Raw genomic sequence first — 15,996 nt, 5'->3', positions numbered from 1 at the left:
AAAAGACTTCAAGAACACCAGGAATATTAGATTATATTTGTATCCAGAGGCTTTCAATATAGAAGAAAGCTGCAAAAAAGACATGTTTGATTAGCATAAAAATTCAAGGAAATGACAGAAGAAATCTGATTGATTGTTTTACAGTTCAACTGCACCTTAAATTTATCAAGTAAGAAAGGTGATCACAAGCTGCCTATTCCTTAATCAAAGTCTTTTTGTCCTTTGTTTCCAGAATGTGTCCAAGACTGAGCCAACTTGTAGAAATTTGTGGCCACCTGAATTCATATGAAGAGACCCTCAGTATACACCATACTGCTACTACAACAATTTCAGGCGATCTCCATTCAAATGATGTAGAAGAATTGGCAAAGCATTTGACTAGATGGAGTGGGTGGAGGCAGGAAAAACTATGATGGATCCACTTCAACAGTTGAAACTGTTGGGGATGCACAAAAGTACAACATCATATCAGACAAGCAAATAGGCACTGATGAGGTCCAAGAAGCAAAATATTTGTTGTTCATAAGTCTGCATCTTTTGGCATTTTATTCAGCAAGAAAATGCTACACCAGAACTTGAAAGTAAGAAGCATAAGACTCTCATGATGTATTGGTTTCTTCTATATGAAGCTGACTGGGAAAATATCAGGATCAACTAGTCACGAAGCAGAAGGACATCAGAACCAGTTCACAATATGTGTCGCATGCATTTTTAGCAACCAAACTGAAGAAAACAGTAGAACACAACATACAGAGTGATGGTGGGAGGTTCTCCAAAAATGCTCCTATATTACAAAAGGAGTCTAGGACAGTATTAAGGCAGCTTTAAAACACTGAACCATGCATTCCAGAGACCAGACACCAAAAAACAACAGTTTGGAAGAATTGAGATCGAAGATGAAATGCATTTTTAGACTTTCTCTCTCTAGAAAGAACTGGATGGCTAATCAGTTGAATCTTGATTCATCACAATCAGATCAGAGAAGGATCTTGTGTTTGATTCAGCAGAGAAGAAGATAATAGTTGGAACATGAAAGAAGAACCAGGTATTATAGTGGGTTTGCTTATGGTGACTGTTCTAATACATATCCATGTAAGTAGTATCAGTGAGAAGATTTTTCTCCTTTTCTTCATTTTACTATCCAATATTGTCATTGATGTTCTGTTTCAAGACCATGTGAAGCTTAAAAGCTAGTGGACTTACTGTTGATCAACTCTGCCTCTACCACACCACTTCACTGATGGATAGCCCAGTGACAGTGCCAAGAGGATACGAAAGCCTGAGAAAGAGCCAACTCTACCCTGACGAAAGACCAACATACACAGAATAAAAAAAGAAAGGTGTTAATACTACAGAAACAAAACTTGGCATGAGAATGTAAGGTTGACATTAGTAGAAGACATAGAGAACAAAAGCATTACTAATGAAGCTCAACACCAAGGGTCTGAAGGAAAAATTACTCCTGGCAGAATCATGGTGACATATAAGGATCTTCCTCATTTAGGGGACACCAATTAGCAAAGTTTACAGAGTTGGACTTTACAATGAATTTTCAAGATGAGCATATTTGGAAATCTAGGGATAAAATGGCATGACTTTGTTGTTGTTTCCTGCACCAGTTATGCAGCCTTAATATTTTGAGCTATACTAAATGACATTGCTCACTTAACTAGCAATGTTATTTCAGCTGATTGACAAGAATCAAAGTTCTTCAACTCAAATACTGACAAACCCACATCTAAGCCAATTCAGTAGACACCAAAACTTCTTAGCAATCTCATGTCCTGTTGTTGGAGATTCAGCAAGCCTGGACATGCTGATTATTCTTCATTATCCTCATCCACAGACTCACAGAACACAGAATGCAACTAGTTCTGCATAGAGACTTTAAACAAATCACCTGGTTCCCAGTGGCTGCAGTGACAGTCCTTTCACGAAGCCACAGGTCTAAAAATCACTGCTCACCCTCATTCCTCTTGTTGGAATGAGAGAGGCTCACAGAGTTCCCAGCCAGACACAGAACAATACTTTTGAACCATGGATCTCGAGGAAGAGACATGTGACCAAGTGATTAGAAAGCCATGCTCAATGGCCTGAAAGCTTTAGATTGTTCCCCCCCCCCAACTCTAGCAGCTGAGAGGGGGGTTCAAAGTTCAAAAAATTGCCATCACCACCACCACACAAGCACATGGGTGTAGAGAAGTGGCAGCATTAGATGGGCAGAGCTTCATCCAAAAGGGAAGAAAGAAAAGGATTCATCATCCTCTCCCTCCTCCAAAAGGCACATACTGTCAGCTTTGAGTAGATGCCTTCACTGTTGGTTTCCTGTGTTGGTTGCGGCCATGAGTATTGCCCACTGGACTCCTTTGGATGCTAGCTAAGTGCCAAACTTGGCGATGCTCAAAGTAGTGAGGAGTCTATTTCTGCATGTGAGAATGATTCATTCATATGGTGAGGAGTAGGTTGCTCCTGACACCACCACACTGTTTGAGCTGTGGTCAGACCAACTTGTATGAACTCTCAGTAGCAAACAAGGATTGCAAAAGCTCATCGGTGAGGGAGACAATGATGAAATTGAATTCTCAGTAGTTGAACTCCCACAAATATAATCAGAAAAAAGACATCAGCTTTCTGAAATCTAATCATGCAACGACAAATTCCATGTTCCGTATGAACAAGTTTTTACTGGTGACTGAACATGGGATTGCTGTTGCTGATAAAACTTCCCAGAACAAGTAGTAGTGATTTGACTTATGGAACCAAATGCAAACAGTCATAAGCGTGGGGGGAAATAATGATGCCAAAGACTAGCAAACTTTATATAGGTGAACTAAACAACATATCATGAGATAATGATATCACTATATATTTTCAGAAGCTTAAACAAATGATGATCCTCTAAAAAGTGGAGAAAGATTTATGCATTTGATCATTTTCTTCAGACTTTTTCTTTTACTCCTTTCTACCTACTTGAAAGCTTAAGATCAATTGTGAGACAATATAAATTTATGGAAAAAAGAAAAAGGAGAAAAAAAAATCTTCTATATTTTAAGGGTCAAAATTGCCCACTTGGGAAGCACCCCCCCTCGTGACACGTGTCGGAGCTGGCCATGCAGTGGTCCGAATAAGCGTCTCGTGGTCCTCAAGGAGCCAACAAAGAATCGCCTGGTCTTAGAAGATAATTTGGTCACTAGCTCAGAGACAGCCCCATATACCCCTTCCTACTTCGATGTACCTAGACGAACGATGGGGGTGTAATAGTCATTTTATCTCTCTATATTTGGTCAACTTTCTCCACGAATTAACCCAGCCGTCGATTCCTAATCTGTGGTAAATGGACGGAGTGTATGAACAAAGGCCTGGTGGTCCCCGGTCATCGATGGTCACGGGGACACGCTGCAGGAATCTTGACTGCCACGTAAAATTAATATTTGCCAACTTACCGACACATTTTACGCAGTTTGATTGAGCCAATCGATCACGGGTGGGTCCAGTGCCGGCGTCCACTCTTTTGCAAGGCGGGTTACCGAGTGGGTAGAATGCAAGCCGATAAATACGATCTGGGTCTTCGCCCGCACCAAAAATGATGCGAGCAAGGGACGTCTGATCCCTCGCATGTCGCCATCTGGTTCGTCCTCATTCTGGACCGGACCGGCCCAAACACGAACCGTGTTCATATAAGTAAATGGAGACCCGGGAGTGGTTGAAGGCCAAACCTGTCTCTCTTCGCTGTTTAATGGTATGAGATGGTGGCCTCCGCCTTGGTCACCGATGTCGCCTGCCCTCCGGCGTTCTCCGCCTTCTGCCGCCTCGGCCCCAGGATCTCCCTCGGAAGCGACCTAATCGCTGCCGCTGATGACGACAAGGCTGATGAACCGGGCAGGGAGGGACCTGACGGGGATGAATCTGGTGGCGACTTCGTCGACTTCGAGTTCCGACTGCATGATCCCGTTGCCATGCTCCCCGCCGACGAGCTGTTTGTCGATGGGAAGCTGGTGCCTCTCCAAATGGCGGTGGCGAAGCCGGTGGCGTTGCGTTCCGCTGCCGAGATCCCCTCGCCGGAGCGAGCGAAGACGCTGCGAATGGCCGAGGATTCCGGATCGGACCCCTACGCCTTCTCTCCCCGAGCGCCGAGCTGCACCAGCCGGTGGCGGGAGCTGCTCGGCCTCAAGAGAGCGGCGACGCCGAAGCCCGATCCGGTGAAGGTTTCTCCTGCCCTCGCCGCCGCCAAATCCAAGAACCCTAACCCTGACGCCAGGTCCCTTAAGCATTTGTTTCACCGGAATCTCAAAATGTCCCCGCTCGAGGCGTCGCTAAGCCTTCCTCTTCTCCACAACACCAAGTCGGACTCCGTTTCGATCTCCTCCCGCGGCCCTGACCACGAGGACCCCCCCCGGCTCTCTCTTGACTCGGACAAACCCAGCCACCACATCCCGACGGTCCGGTTGGTCCGGCCACTTCCGGCTGTGGCGGAACCAGGCCGGAGCCGGATCAGACGGACAGCGTCGTCGGAGATAACGCCGCCGCCGATTGTGCCGGTGGACAGTCCTAGGATGAACCCGTCGGGGAAGGTTGTGTTCCACGGGCTGGAGCGGAGCTCAAGCAGCCCGGGGAGCTTCACGGGCGGTCCGAGGCCGCGGGCGCGGGGGATGGAGCGGTCCTACTCCGCCACCGTCGTCCGGGTGACCCCGGTGCTCAACGTCCCGGTCTGCTCCCTCCGCGGCTCGGGAAGGGCCTGCCCGGCCTTCGGGTTCGGCCAGCTGTTCTCGCCGCAGAAGCAGGAGAAGCCTGTCCGGGGCTCGTCTGCGACTCGCAGCGAGAAAACCACGAACCAGAGGGATTAGGTAACACATCCTCGCCTCCCTCTTCATCGAAGGCTAACGCCAATTTCATTGACCGTTTGTTTTCCTCCTCCAAGTCGGTTCTCTGTTCCATTTTTTCCCTCCAAAACCTTTGTGGGGTTGGGGGATGTGCTCCTGTCAGCGCAACCGTCCTCTTTGAGCTATCGTGCGCCGGAACACGGGTTTAACGAAATGGTTGGTGGCGCCGTCCTCCGCCGCCGTACGCTTGTGTGTACCCCCTTGTGATGTGCGCTGCCTTCCAAGCCACACTGCCATGGATGACTCTAAAATGTTCTACAATTCGATGATGATTTATACGATTATTTTTAGATCCTTTGATGAGTTGTATATTTGGGGAACGAGCGTCATTCAACAAGTGAAGTTCAACACAACAGTCGTTTGCATAAGATGGGTGTAGAGTACACAGAATTCTGTTCCTGACATGCAGGTTTTGTTGCTATTTTGCACTACCTGTAACACAAATGCATTGGATTAGTCTTGGAATGGAACTTTGATTACGAGCACCAAAATGAACACAAACTGATGAAGCCATAGTTAAAGCTAATTCTTAATTTTGTATTAATCAGAAATCTAAATTTTATTCGACTGTTCTATAAAATGTAAGAGTAGAAACACAATGGTGAACTATGGCAAATCACCACTATGTGAAACTTGTCATGGGGGCCAACCTGAGATTAAGAGCACCTTTCTACTTGAAACTGATGCAGCAAACATTTAGGTTGACCGAAAAAATATAGGTTTGAGCTTCTCATGTACTTGCACAAGTTCCTCATTAAGCTAATGGATTTATTTCAAGTACAAACATCTACAAACACATGAGAACGGCAAATGTGAAACTCCCATCTAGAAACTACACAAATGAATGAGATATGCAGCCTTTTCCGATAAAGCATGGTAAGGTTTGAAGTGAGTCGATGTGTCAGTAGCAGCAACAAGGATTCCGGAAGATGTGTGCTATAATAGCCGATGAGCAATTGCATCCAATTTGGTCACGATGTACTCAGCAATTAGCTATAATGATCCTTTGAATGACTTATCTCAAGATTCAAGAAACAATAGGCGCAGAGTAATGAACTAGAAAATGCCAAAGAAAAAGGGGAAGCTGCTCTCATGTAAATCAAACAAGTAATGGATTGAAACTAAACTGTTGCACTTTTAAGATTAAAACAAACCAGTTTAAAGCTTTTGCTCAATCATGAGATAACTAGAGGGGCGAAGAAAGGACGAAAAATCTTTTGGATAGTAGATAATGAAAAAGCACAGCATTAAAGATGACAAAGTTTGAGCCCTGTACGACATACATCACTTTACTCTTAACAATAAGTAGCTATCATCTGTGAAAACAAATGCAGCTACACTATTTATACAAAGAATAATAACCTACACGAATGAGACATCAAAGAAACATAATCAAAATTTAGAATGTCGATCAAAGAAATCAAAGTACCTGAATTGCAAGTCAATAATGAAGTGACTGCTCTGTCAATTGATGGTTATCTATAAAGAGAAATTTTAACCCTCAATCAGCAGATATATGATCATCAGAACATTGTTGTGAAGCACACTAACTCTGGAGGATGTACGTAAGGTCAAGCTATACCAGTGGGTAAGCCAGTAGAAAGCATTTGGTCCATGTTATCAATGCGCCTCTGAATCGATTTCAAAAGTAAGTTCAGCGCTGAAACCCTTTTGCAGAGAGAGGAGATTTTGGCAGCATATTGCATAATGAACGGCAAAGGTGCATCTTCTAACAATATGTCTAGTTCTGCAACAAGCAATATATACAAGTTAGTTTAAGCATAAAAAAACATATGGATCAGTTTAAAGCGAAACTAAGGCCGGCAAGCATATTAACTTGGCAACAGACACCCATTGAAAGAATTCCATGATCTCAAATGACTCTTATAAGTATATGTTGAGACAGTATTTAGAAAACAAAAGGGTTGGTCCCTTGATCAATTTGTTTTCAAATTGTCTTGAACCAGGTTACACTAAATTGCCTGGTACTTTTTTTATAATATGCAACTCGCTGAATTTGCCATCTTAAATCAAATCACCGAAAAGGTGTCAAAAACCGGTGGTGTAACAGCCTGATACATGCCTAGGAATACCTGTTTAGATTTGACAAGGAAAACTTTTACAAATTAGTTTTTCTAAGAAAAAATAATACCTCTTGCATTAAACAGTGAAAGAGTTACAAAAAGTAAAAAAATTAAAAATAACCAAGACACAGAAAAATTAAAAAATGAGACCCAGCATATAACATTTTAAAGAATTCAGTCAAGTCATTCCCTGCCTGTAAGTTTCTAAAAAGTAGCTAAATCTGTACAGGAGATCTAAGTACCATATAGCACATATGTAACAACAATTGCTGTTATTACTAACATATTCAAAACAATACATAATTGATACCGAGAGAACTTTATATAATGAAGTTCTAATAATACATAGATAAAATATATATTATTGTCATATCAAGAACTTGGAGGATACTTTTGATACTCACTTCAGAAGCTGTTAAAAAAATGATAAAAAGAGCTAGTACTTGGGTGGTGAATTTTGCATCAAAAACCATTTGTTATAACATAATAAGAATAGTTTAACCAAAAATAAAAGCAAAGAGAATAACATGTTAGTCTCATTTGCAATTTCCATATTCGTGCCTATTAAATTGCGCATCCAATAATAATATGCACAGGCCTTATGCAAAGTGGTTGAAGAACTGCATCCACATACCTGGTCGCATGCTGACCGCTTTTTGGACAAAGTGAATAAGAAAAAGGAGTACTTGAGGCAATCAGTATATCATATTATACAAGTCATAGATTTCAATAAAGGAATGCACAAAAAGAGCAACCTAAACAGGATTCTTCTTTCGCTGCTGAACCAGATGAAAATGGATAACCGAATTTAGGGCATATGCCATGGAAATATGCCCATTAGTTGATATGTGAAGTTGTGCTCAGTCAAAATCTACCCAGTAAATGTCAAAGCTTCGATGCTAAGATCAAATACAAGGACATAACTGCCTATCAAAAATGCAAGCCTGAAAGCTCACAAGCACAACTATATCCTTAGGCATATTTGCCATCAAAGATTTCTTAAAGAGTACAGAGCAAAGAACAACATTTAATTCCTTATGTCATACATTTAGATGATGTGATAGAAGAAAAAGAGGTGATGTACTCTGCAAATGAAAATTCATTAACAAGTGCCTCGACAGAAATCAATAACCATATAGAATTCACGAAAGCAGAGCTGGAATTCTAACTCCGATCTAGAAGACCATCAAAAGATTCGTTAAATTTGATGTAAACCCTCAAATTTTGCTTCAATTTTGACTAAGAGAAATAAAAGGCGGATGTCAATTTCCCCCAACAAAAAAGAGGCCAAGGAAAACTTGATAAAAGCTGATAAATTGCCTTAAAGAAGACCCCAAACCCCAAATAATATCAGAATCAATGGGTTCTACCTCCTGTGAGGCGATCTAGAGAAAGGGAGAGCTCGTCCTGTCTCCGGGCGGTACCCTCCGCTCTGGAATCGAACTCCCTCATCACGGCCCCCAGCGTCGAAGCGATCCCCCGTGCCAGGGCGTCCCACCCCTCGTGGCCGGCAGCAGGTCCCTCGGTGCCATTCACCCCGCCACCTCCACTGGCGGAAGGCTCGGACGAGGCCCTGGAGGTCGCCGGGATATCGCCGTCGTCCATGGTGGTTCAGCCCCTTCTGCCTGCTTCCTTTCGATGGATTGCGTTCTCGAGCTCCCTGCGATTTAACCGGGTCTGATTTCGATCGACTCGAACCCGATGCCAATCCGAACCGAGCTCTCTTGTGGTTCAACCAACCGTTCCTCTTGAAAATTCCGTTCCGACTACCCGAGATGTCATGAGAACTAATGAAAGCATAAATCGTTAATATTCAATCAAATATTATATATCAAACTTTCACATGCAACAATCAAAAGACGGTGAGCATGCTATAACATCTCTCATTTAATCTCAGAATTGAATTGATTTATAAGTTTGATTCGAAAGTGACAGAAGAACTGAATTGGTTGAGTCGAACCAGTACACTACTTTCGATCACAGACATAATCGTAATGATTCTAACAAATTTGATAAATCTACAACCGTATGATGTAAAATATTTAAATCTAAATTAATGATAGTATATCCATCAGATTTTATATTCTCCCATTTTTCTCACAAGAATTCGAAAGCCATTCACACATTCACAGATGATAATTTTGAGAATGCAGCTGTGGTAACATAATAAAGGTGGATGAAGCCAAGTGCAGATTGAGAGGACAATAAAGCCTCCTGATTCAAAAGGGCAATACATTAGTTGAAAGTCACAGAGTGAACCAGAACAATGGTGCCATTACAAGGGGTTAGAAGGATATACAAGATCAATGGACCAAGTGAAGAGGATGTCACACTTAACCGGCTTGTTTTTGGCAATAGATCATTCATTTGCAGTGTCCGTTGCACTGCCGATGAGCTACTACCCCGTTGCTGTGGCCCTCACTGGTGGGCTTCAGATCAACTTTCTTGCTTAGTCCCCATACGCGGATAGTGTGGTCATCACTGGCGGAGGCGAGCATGTGAGGGTTGGACGGATTCCAGCTCACGCAGTTGACAGCGCCGGAATGTCCAGGAAGAGCCTCAACAAGATCTCCGCTGCCACGATGCCATATGTACACCTGACCACAATAGATTTATCCCATCAAGTAACTGGCACATCAATAGAAGACCATGATTAAAAAAAATTCATATGATCATGTATTAAGAGAAAAGTAGGTTATATTTTTCTTGAGCCGGTCAAGAATTTCAAGCAAATTACTGAAACTTCAAGTAAATTCTCTGGTAGAGTAGACAGACCCTTGTACTGAATGCAAACATTAAAATACACCAATACAGAACTAGAAACACTAGTAGCCAAGACTTGTAATTTCTTTTGACCATGTGGAACAAAATTCAACTCTTACAACTCTGACAATCTTTCCGTCATCTGCCTCTCCACAAAACCACTTGACCACTCTTTTCCTTCACAAGTTAACTATGCACCTTACAATCTAGTCTCTAAGAGGTTAACTAGCATCACATCTACAACTACCCAGGCCTGAACTGAACCATGGCTTCCAGTACCAACTTTTCTTACCGGGAGCACAAACACCAGGATTAAAAAGGAAAAATTATCTAAAACCAATTTCACAATAGTAACCCCTCTTGTACATTCGGATATGCTAAGCATACCCGTTTTCTGTTGTCACAAAAAAATCCAAAAAATATTCAGGGGGGAGGAAACAAGAACCGACTGTAACATCTTACTAAAATACAAATGAGGGATGGAATCTTTTCAGAAACAAGAATAAAGTGCATGCATTAAGTGAAGGGGTAATCCCAGACATGCTACATTCCAGGTTATCTAGCAGAAAAGAGAATTCCTGAGAGTAATGCACTAACAACCCACATAATAAAGTCAAAATGAGACAAATTGTACATGGAGATGTAATCGCACAGATAGATTAATTTACTTATCAATACCAATAGGTGGAAAAGACTGAGGAAAGCATATCCATATGATTTTCAGTAAAAATTGTACCTGTGAATCTTCACTTCCGCTGGCAATGAAAGCCTGTTTAATGCCCCCAAAACAGGACCTTATTAGATATCGGCTCCGTCTATGACCTTTGTATCTCGTAATGAGTCTGGGATCATCTTTTATGCACCATAAGTGAATCTCCTGGTTTATCAAGTTTACAAGTAAAAAATTATCATCGCCTGATAGTGTAAAAGAAGTAATAGGCTGTTCCTCTTCTACTAGCTTCTCCATCTTCATTTCCCTATCTAGCAACATAATCACATTTCCCTTGCACGTGTTTATAATATGTCGACCATCTTTCGTGATGGAGATGTCAGAGGTCATACTGGTTCGCAGGCCATTCCAGGAGTCAATTTCTTTACCATCCAAGTCCCAGATGCAGATACTCTTATCTGTAACACCAGAAAATAATCGTTTTCCATCTGGGAACCAACCGCAAGAAATCAGTCCAAGACCAGTTTTTTCATAGACTTGGAGGCATTCTCCTGAGTGAACATCCCAGCGTCTTACAACTTCTTCCATTCCACATGTGAGAAGCTGGCTGTCATCAGGGCTCCAAGCAATCATCAAGACAGCTTTCTGATGATCAATCAGCTTGTGTTTCAATGACAATCCTTCATCTTCATGAACCTGGATATCAAACGGCATAAAGCTTACACCAGAGCAACAAAAGATTATCAGTTAAGGAAAGGCCTCAACTAATGTTGGCCTAAATTAAACAGATACTTATTCTGTTAAGTTTATAGCTTTTCTAAATTTCTGTTGGCTGCATACGTTGACTCAAATCAAACCACATATTAACAGGAAACTTGGTGCACTCGACTGGCCTACCTTTTAATCTAATGGATTAGTAAGGGGAAACAGTCAAAAGTTGTTACAAATTTAGATAATTTAAAGTTAACTTAAAATCTAATAGACTTCATATTTTTATCATTCTCCCCTTTTTTTTATTTTCATTATGGTATCCAAAAGATATGTTTAGAATTAACCACTTGGCAGTAGTCATTTTATTTATTTCTATTGCTCCTATAGCTAATTCTAGTATGATACTTAGATGTACTTGTCATATCTCATAGACATCTCATGTTTTATTGTCAACAACTTATTATACTAGACATTTCAATCCAATCTGTGCACAATCTGATTCCTGCATCTGCATCCGTACAATACTGGAACATATTTAACATGAAAGATAGTGAGAAAAAAATTAGTGCTCTGCACTGCAGAAAGGTAGCAACTGAGCTCTGTAAGGCTCAACCTTTTCAATAGGAAAACCAAGGTCCATCATAACTCATGCTCATCCAAAAAATTATCGAACAAGTGTTAATAAGCTTGCAAACCAAGGGAATAATAGATAATGGTAATTCAGGTCCAATGATATACCTCCCATATAATAGCAGATTTATCATTTGATGATGACGCTAAATATTTTCCGTGGTTTGAGAACTGTAAAAACCATACTTCATCATGGTGTTCTTGCAACACCTGTTGAACATAGATAGAGCAATTTTCAAATATAAGATGTATTGTTATTAAATACCACAAGAATCATAATAGCACCAAGCAACAATATATAATCTATTTTTTCAATCTGAAGATCTAACACTCTCTTTTCTCTCCCTTTTTCTTTAAGATTTGCCAACATAAATTGGCTCTATTCTGCTGCTCTATGCTTAGCCTTGCTCCTTAACCAGTGAAAGTTACTTTTTTGTAGCATACCAAACTCATAAAAAACACAAAAAAATGGGCAAAACTCATAATTCAACAACTGTTGAATGTCAATGCTCAGATTACAGAAACCTGCAAATCCACCAAGTATAATTCAACCTTGCAGAGAGTCCACGATTCAAAATCCTCAATTATCTCATTTCTTCTTGAAATGAACTCTAGAAACCACGGAAATTAATTTAAACTGAAGTTTTAGATTTTTTATTTTTATGAATGACTACACCTTTGGTGTTACTCATATCTTATATGTGACTGTCTATAGTTCCTATTTGGTGTTGGCCACAAAAAAATGTCAGTGACTTTCCAAAATCAGAGTTCAAGACGAAAGGTCAACATATCTCAAGATAAGCAAGCAAAGTTCCAAGTATCTTTTAATGTATGATCGAAAAGTTCATCCTCCTACACAACACACATCTACATATGGTAGCTCAGTATTTAAGATGCAATATCACATCGTTTCCTAGCTTCCATCTTCCCATCCTTACTAATTTGGTCATTTTCCTCAATTAAATATCTGTATTTATTGCAATTTTCTGCAGTATTTAAACCAATTTACCAGATAAACCATAGATTGGCGTGGATGAGAATGATACAATTTAAGGATATGGTGAATGCCAAACCTGAGCGGTATAAGAAGGTAACTGATCCTTGCCACAATTATGATCAGCATACAATGAGAGGGAACTATCAAGAGAGTTGTGGAAATAACAAGATTCCCTTTGCAAACCAAGTGCCTGTTCAACCAAATGCTCCAACCTCCTCTCAGGTATCATCACTGTTGGAGGAAGCAGTTTCTGCAATTCCTCTAGAAGCTTTAGTCCAGGATTTGAAGTTTCAGTTCCAAGATTGGCAAACCTAAGTAAAACATGATGTGAAGGAGAGACAATACAGCTAGCAAGCTCGTGCACCCGCTTTTTGTTGATGCCAAGAGGAGTAATTTCACATCTCAATGTCTTCAATGCATCCATGAAATCATTAGTCTCCAACAGTTCAAAGTACTTTTGCTCCAATATCAAAAATGAAGAATATTTCAGTAAATTTTCATCCACAAGACCTATTTTGTGCAATGTCTCCAAACTTCCATCCCAATTTCCATCAAGCACTTGTTTCCTGAAAAGATTGACCACTGATGAGTGCAAGGAAATCCCAGACTCCTCCTCCAGGATTGCTCCACTCTTTTCATATCCAAGAGAATATAAGGTCTTGGTGATGATTCTGACAAACTCAGCCCTTTTAATTACACCTTTCGAACCAATCATATCTTGTTCCCCGTGGAATGGCAACGGTTTGGCCATTGGACCTCCCAAACAACCAATGTGTAGCAAAGAAGATGAAGTGTTCAAGAGGCTCCTCAATTCTGCTGAGGATGCTTTCACACGTTTTGCTGGTGGTTCATCATCGTCTAAACCTCCCATGAAATGCCAGAATCAGCCCATATAAAATTCCAGAAAACAAGATACAGCTGCACACAAGACTGATGTAATTGCTTGGAAGTTGATGAACTGGATATGCAAAGACTTCCTACATAGAAGAATTGATATTTGGTTAATTCCCCCCAATGAGATGCAACTAATTCTATCCAATCTTAAGCAGGTAAATGCACTTATCCTTGATAATCTATAAACCAACAAAGGATCTCCCCCAATGAGATGCAACTAATTATATCCAATATCAAGCAGGTAAATGCACTAGTCCTTGATAATCTATATATCAACAAAGGGGGAAAGAAACAAAAGTTAGAGAGAGAGAGAGAGAGAGAGAGAGAGAGCAGTTCAGTTCCATAAGAATGAAGAAATCACACGAAACACCAAATCAAATAGTGAGCAAAGGATGAAGTTGGTACAATTCTTGTGTCTTCAGTTTGACAGGTTAGCACAACTAAAATGCTTTAGTCTAGTCTCAATAAACACCTTGGGGACATTTCCTAAACAGCAGGATAACTTGGTAACATGATATCTGCTTGACTAGTTTTACTAGTTCCTACACTAATCAAATTCTGCTTATGTGATTGAATCATGCTCAATTGGAAATCTTATGAGAAATTAGTTGGCGCAACACATTTTCAAGTACAAAGCCAAGAAACGACAGGGGCTAGTAACTTTAATTCATTATTGCCTATCAATAGCAAGTGATTTGAATACCTCCTGCGCATTTTGACAGACCCAATCGAGCACAAAAAGGAGAAAGTCTCAGCCTTAGAATGAAGAATAAGGTCAACAATTGGAAGACTGCAATGTTCTTACATTGATCATATTCAGTTAACCGAAAGATGCACTAACACTAACTTCAAGTCAGATAACTACGAAACAATAAACAGAAACCGGAACGATGTTACAAGATCATGTTGGGTTGAGCACCCAACAAGCAACTTCCCCGTCAAAACAAATTATGCCATCCATACTAGATAAATTCTGAATCCACTTAAGACATTTGTTTGATACTGCAACAGAGTTAAGAATCGCGAGTCGAAAGCACATGATCCAGAACCGGCACATCCAATGGCGGGATTTCACCAAATCCCAAGTCAAGAAACTAGCCACCGACAAGAACCTAAGTACCAAGACAAATAGCAACAGCAAAGAACAGATCGATAACAGAAAAGCTGACCTCCAAATCGATCAAAAGGAACCCCCAAGGTCTGGTGGATCCAAGACCGATGGCTGATCGCCCCAAATCGAGCACCGACCGGGCTCTGCAGCGCGATCAGTTCGGTCCCAAAGCCTCGGATCCCAAAGGGGAAGGGGCTACAGGGACTCCTGCTTTAGTATCTGTAGCTGGATTGATGCCTTGAATTGGCCCTCGAAGAAGAGGAAGAAAGATAAGGAAGAGAGATGTGAGACGAAAGCAAGGAGAGAGAGAGAGAGAGAGAGAGAGAGAGAGGAGATGGCTTGGGGTGCAGGAAACCGACTCAAATAAAAGAGAGTGCCTTCCGGATCTCTTCTATCTCCTCCTCCTCCTTCCATTTGTTTTCTTTCTTTTTTTTATTTATTTTTTTTACGTTGGTGTACGAGAACTTTAAGATCAACGCAGCGTCTCTCGGTCTCAAGATTCGGAAAACGCCACTGATTTGGCCGGTGACACGGCCCACTGTCGTCGATGGAGCACCTTTCACGGGACACGTAGGCCAGACACACGAGCGCGATAAACGTATTTGCAGATGAGATGTTTGATGAAATGGTGCGCCGGACCAGAGGACGGCGAACAAAGGGATGCAGAGAGTCCTCGTAAGCTTGAATTCCTCGAATCGTCACCATCGACGAGAAGAGCTTCACGATATGGAATGGCACAAGCTTGCTGCAGCCAAATGAATGCAAAGCCAGCTACCAGGTGCTACATTCCAACACGACGTCAACATATTCATCAAGCTTGAGCTTCAACTTCAAGATCAGAAGTCATCTAATAACCAGAAAGTCTGATGTCAATACCTGGATCACGTGCAGGTACCTCAAGTTCAATGGGGGAGACTTTTGGCATGGATGATGTCCATCGATGTCCCTTTCTTGCTTGAGTTCCTCCAAATCATTGCCACTGAGAAACGCAGTCGATGCTGGGAAGAGTTCCTCCAATGGATCGAGGGATGGACGTCGACATATAACATCTCATGCTAGAAAACCAATTCATGCTCCTTGTGTTGCAGAAGGCCTTGGAAATCCAGTGTTCATCTCACAATTTGCTGCTGATATCTCTTCTCCCATGCTCATCAGATTCTTGAAAGAAGTTTCTCCATTCAAAATGTAGGCATCTATGCAAGTTGAGCAACTCCTCTTCTCCAAGGATCAGAATCCCAAGCCTGCTTGTGGAATCT

General features: G+C 41.4%; 3 protein-coding genes across 4 annotated transcripts; 1 reads left to right on the top strand and 2 right to left on the bottom strand.

Moving 5' to 3' along the window:
* Nucleotides 1-3,623: 3,623 nt before the first annotated feature.
* On the top strand, nt 3,624-5,170 carry LOC135644898 (uncharacterized). Its single transcript, XM_065162858.1, has 2 exons — nt 3,624-4,844; nt 4,919-5,170. The coding sequence occupies exon 1, from the start codon at nt 3,747-3,749 to the stop codon at nt 4,842-4,844; it is 1,098 nt and encodes a 365-aa protein (XP_065018930.1). The 5' UTR covers nt 3,624-3,746; the 3' UTR covers nt 4,919-5,170.
* LOC135582260 (uncharacterized) lies at nt 5,162-8,764 on the bottom strand. 2 transcript variants are annotated; one of them, XM_009413766.3, is made up of 4 exons: nt 8,335-8,764; nt 6,463-6,627; nt 6,310-6,359; nt 5,162-5,312 (listed from the first exon to the last, which is right to left on the bottom strand). In XM_009413766.3, the coding sequence occupies exons 1-3, from the start codon at nt 8,567-8,569 to the stop codon at nt 6,322-6,324; spliced, it is 438 nt and encodes a 145-aa protein (XP_009412041.2). In that variant the 5' UTR covers nt 8,570-8,764; the 3' UTR covers nt 5,162-5,312; nt 6,310-6,321. The 2 variants fall into 2 exon arrangements, with proteins under 2 accessions (XP_009412041.2, XP_065018931.1); XM_065162859.1 differs by lacking the exon at nt 5,162-5,312 and having other exon boundaries at nt 6,074-6,359; nt 8,335-8,763.
* A 415-nt stretch (nt 8,765-9,179) lies between these two features.
* Nucleotides 9,180-15,051, bottom strand: LOC135644897 (WD repeat-containing protein 26 homolog). Its single transcript, XM_065162857.1, has 5 exons — nt 14,799-15,051; nt 12,812-13,712; nt 11,847-11,948; nt 10,464-11,093; nt 9,180-9,561 (listed from the first exon to the last, which is right to left on the bottom strand). Exons 2-5 carry the CDS (start codon nt 13,604-13,606, stop codon nt 9,328-9,330), a joined length of 1,761 nt encoding a protein of 586 aa, XP_065018929.1. The 5' UTR covers nt 13,607-13,712; nt 14,799-15,051; the 3' UTR covers nt 9,180-9,327.
* Between the last annotated feature and the right edge of the window lie 945 nt (nt 15,052-15,996).

This window comes from Musa acuminata, chromosome BXJ3-8, assembly GCF_036884655.1.
Source record: "Musa acuminata AAA Group cultivar baxijiao chromosome BXJ3-8, Cavendish_Baxijiao_AAA, whole genome shotgun sequence".
Taxonomy (NCBI): Eukaryota; Viridiplantae; Streptophyta; class Magnoliopsida; order Zingiberales; family Musaceae; genus Musa; species Musa acuminata.
The sequence above is the reverse complement of the archived record's forward strand: the minus strand, read 5'-3'. Positions and strand labels throughout refer to the sequence as shown.

Excerpts from the sequence above, each read along its gene's own strand:
- LOC135644897 (XM_065162857.1), bottom strand. The coding sequence starts at position 13,606 with ATGGGAGGTTTAGACGATGATGAACCACCAGCAAAACGTGTGAAAGCA. Across the intron at positions 11,949-12,811 it reads TACCTTCTTATACCGCTCAG|GTGTTGCAAGAACACCATGA; the intron begins GTTTGGCATTCA and ends TATGTTCAACAG. Across the intron at positions 9,562-10,463 it reads GCGGAAGTGAAGATTCACAG|GTGTACATATGGCATCGTGG; the intron begins GTACAATTTTTA and ends TATTGTGGTCAG.
- LOC135582260 (XM_009413766.3), bottom strand. The coding sequence starts at position 8,569 with ATGGACGACGGCGATATCCCGGCGACCTCCAGGGCCTCGTCCGAGCCT. Across the intron at positions 6,628-8,334 it reads TCTAGATCGCCTCACAGGAG|AACTAGACATATTGTTAGAA; the intron begins GTAGAACCCATT and ends TGCTTGTTGCAG. Across the intron at positions 6,360-6,462 it reads TTCTACTGGCTTACCCACTG|ATAACCATCAATTGACAGAG; the intron begins GTATAGCTTGAC and ends TTCTCTTTATAG.
- LOC135644898 (XM_065162858.1), top strand. The coding sequence starts at position 3,747 with ATGGTGGCCTCCGCCTTGGTCACCGATGTCGCCTGCCCTCCGGCGTTC.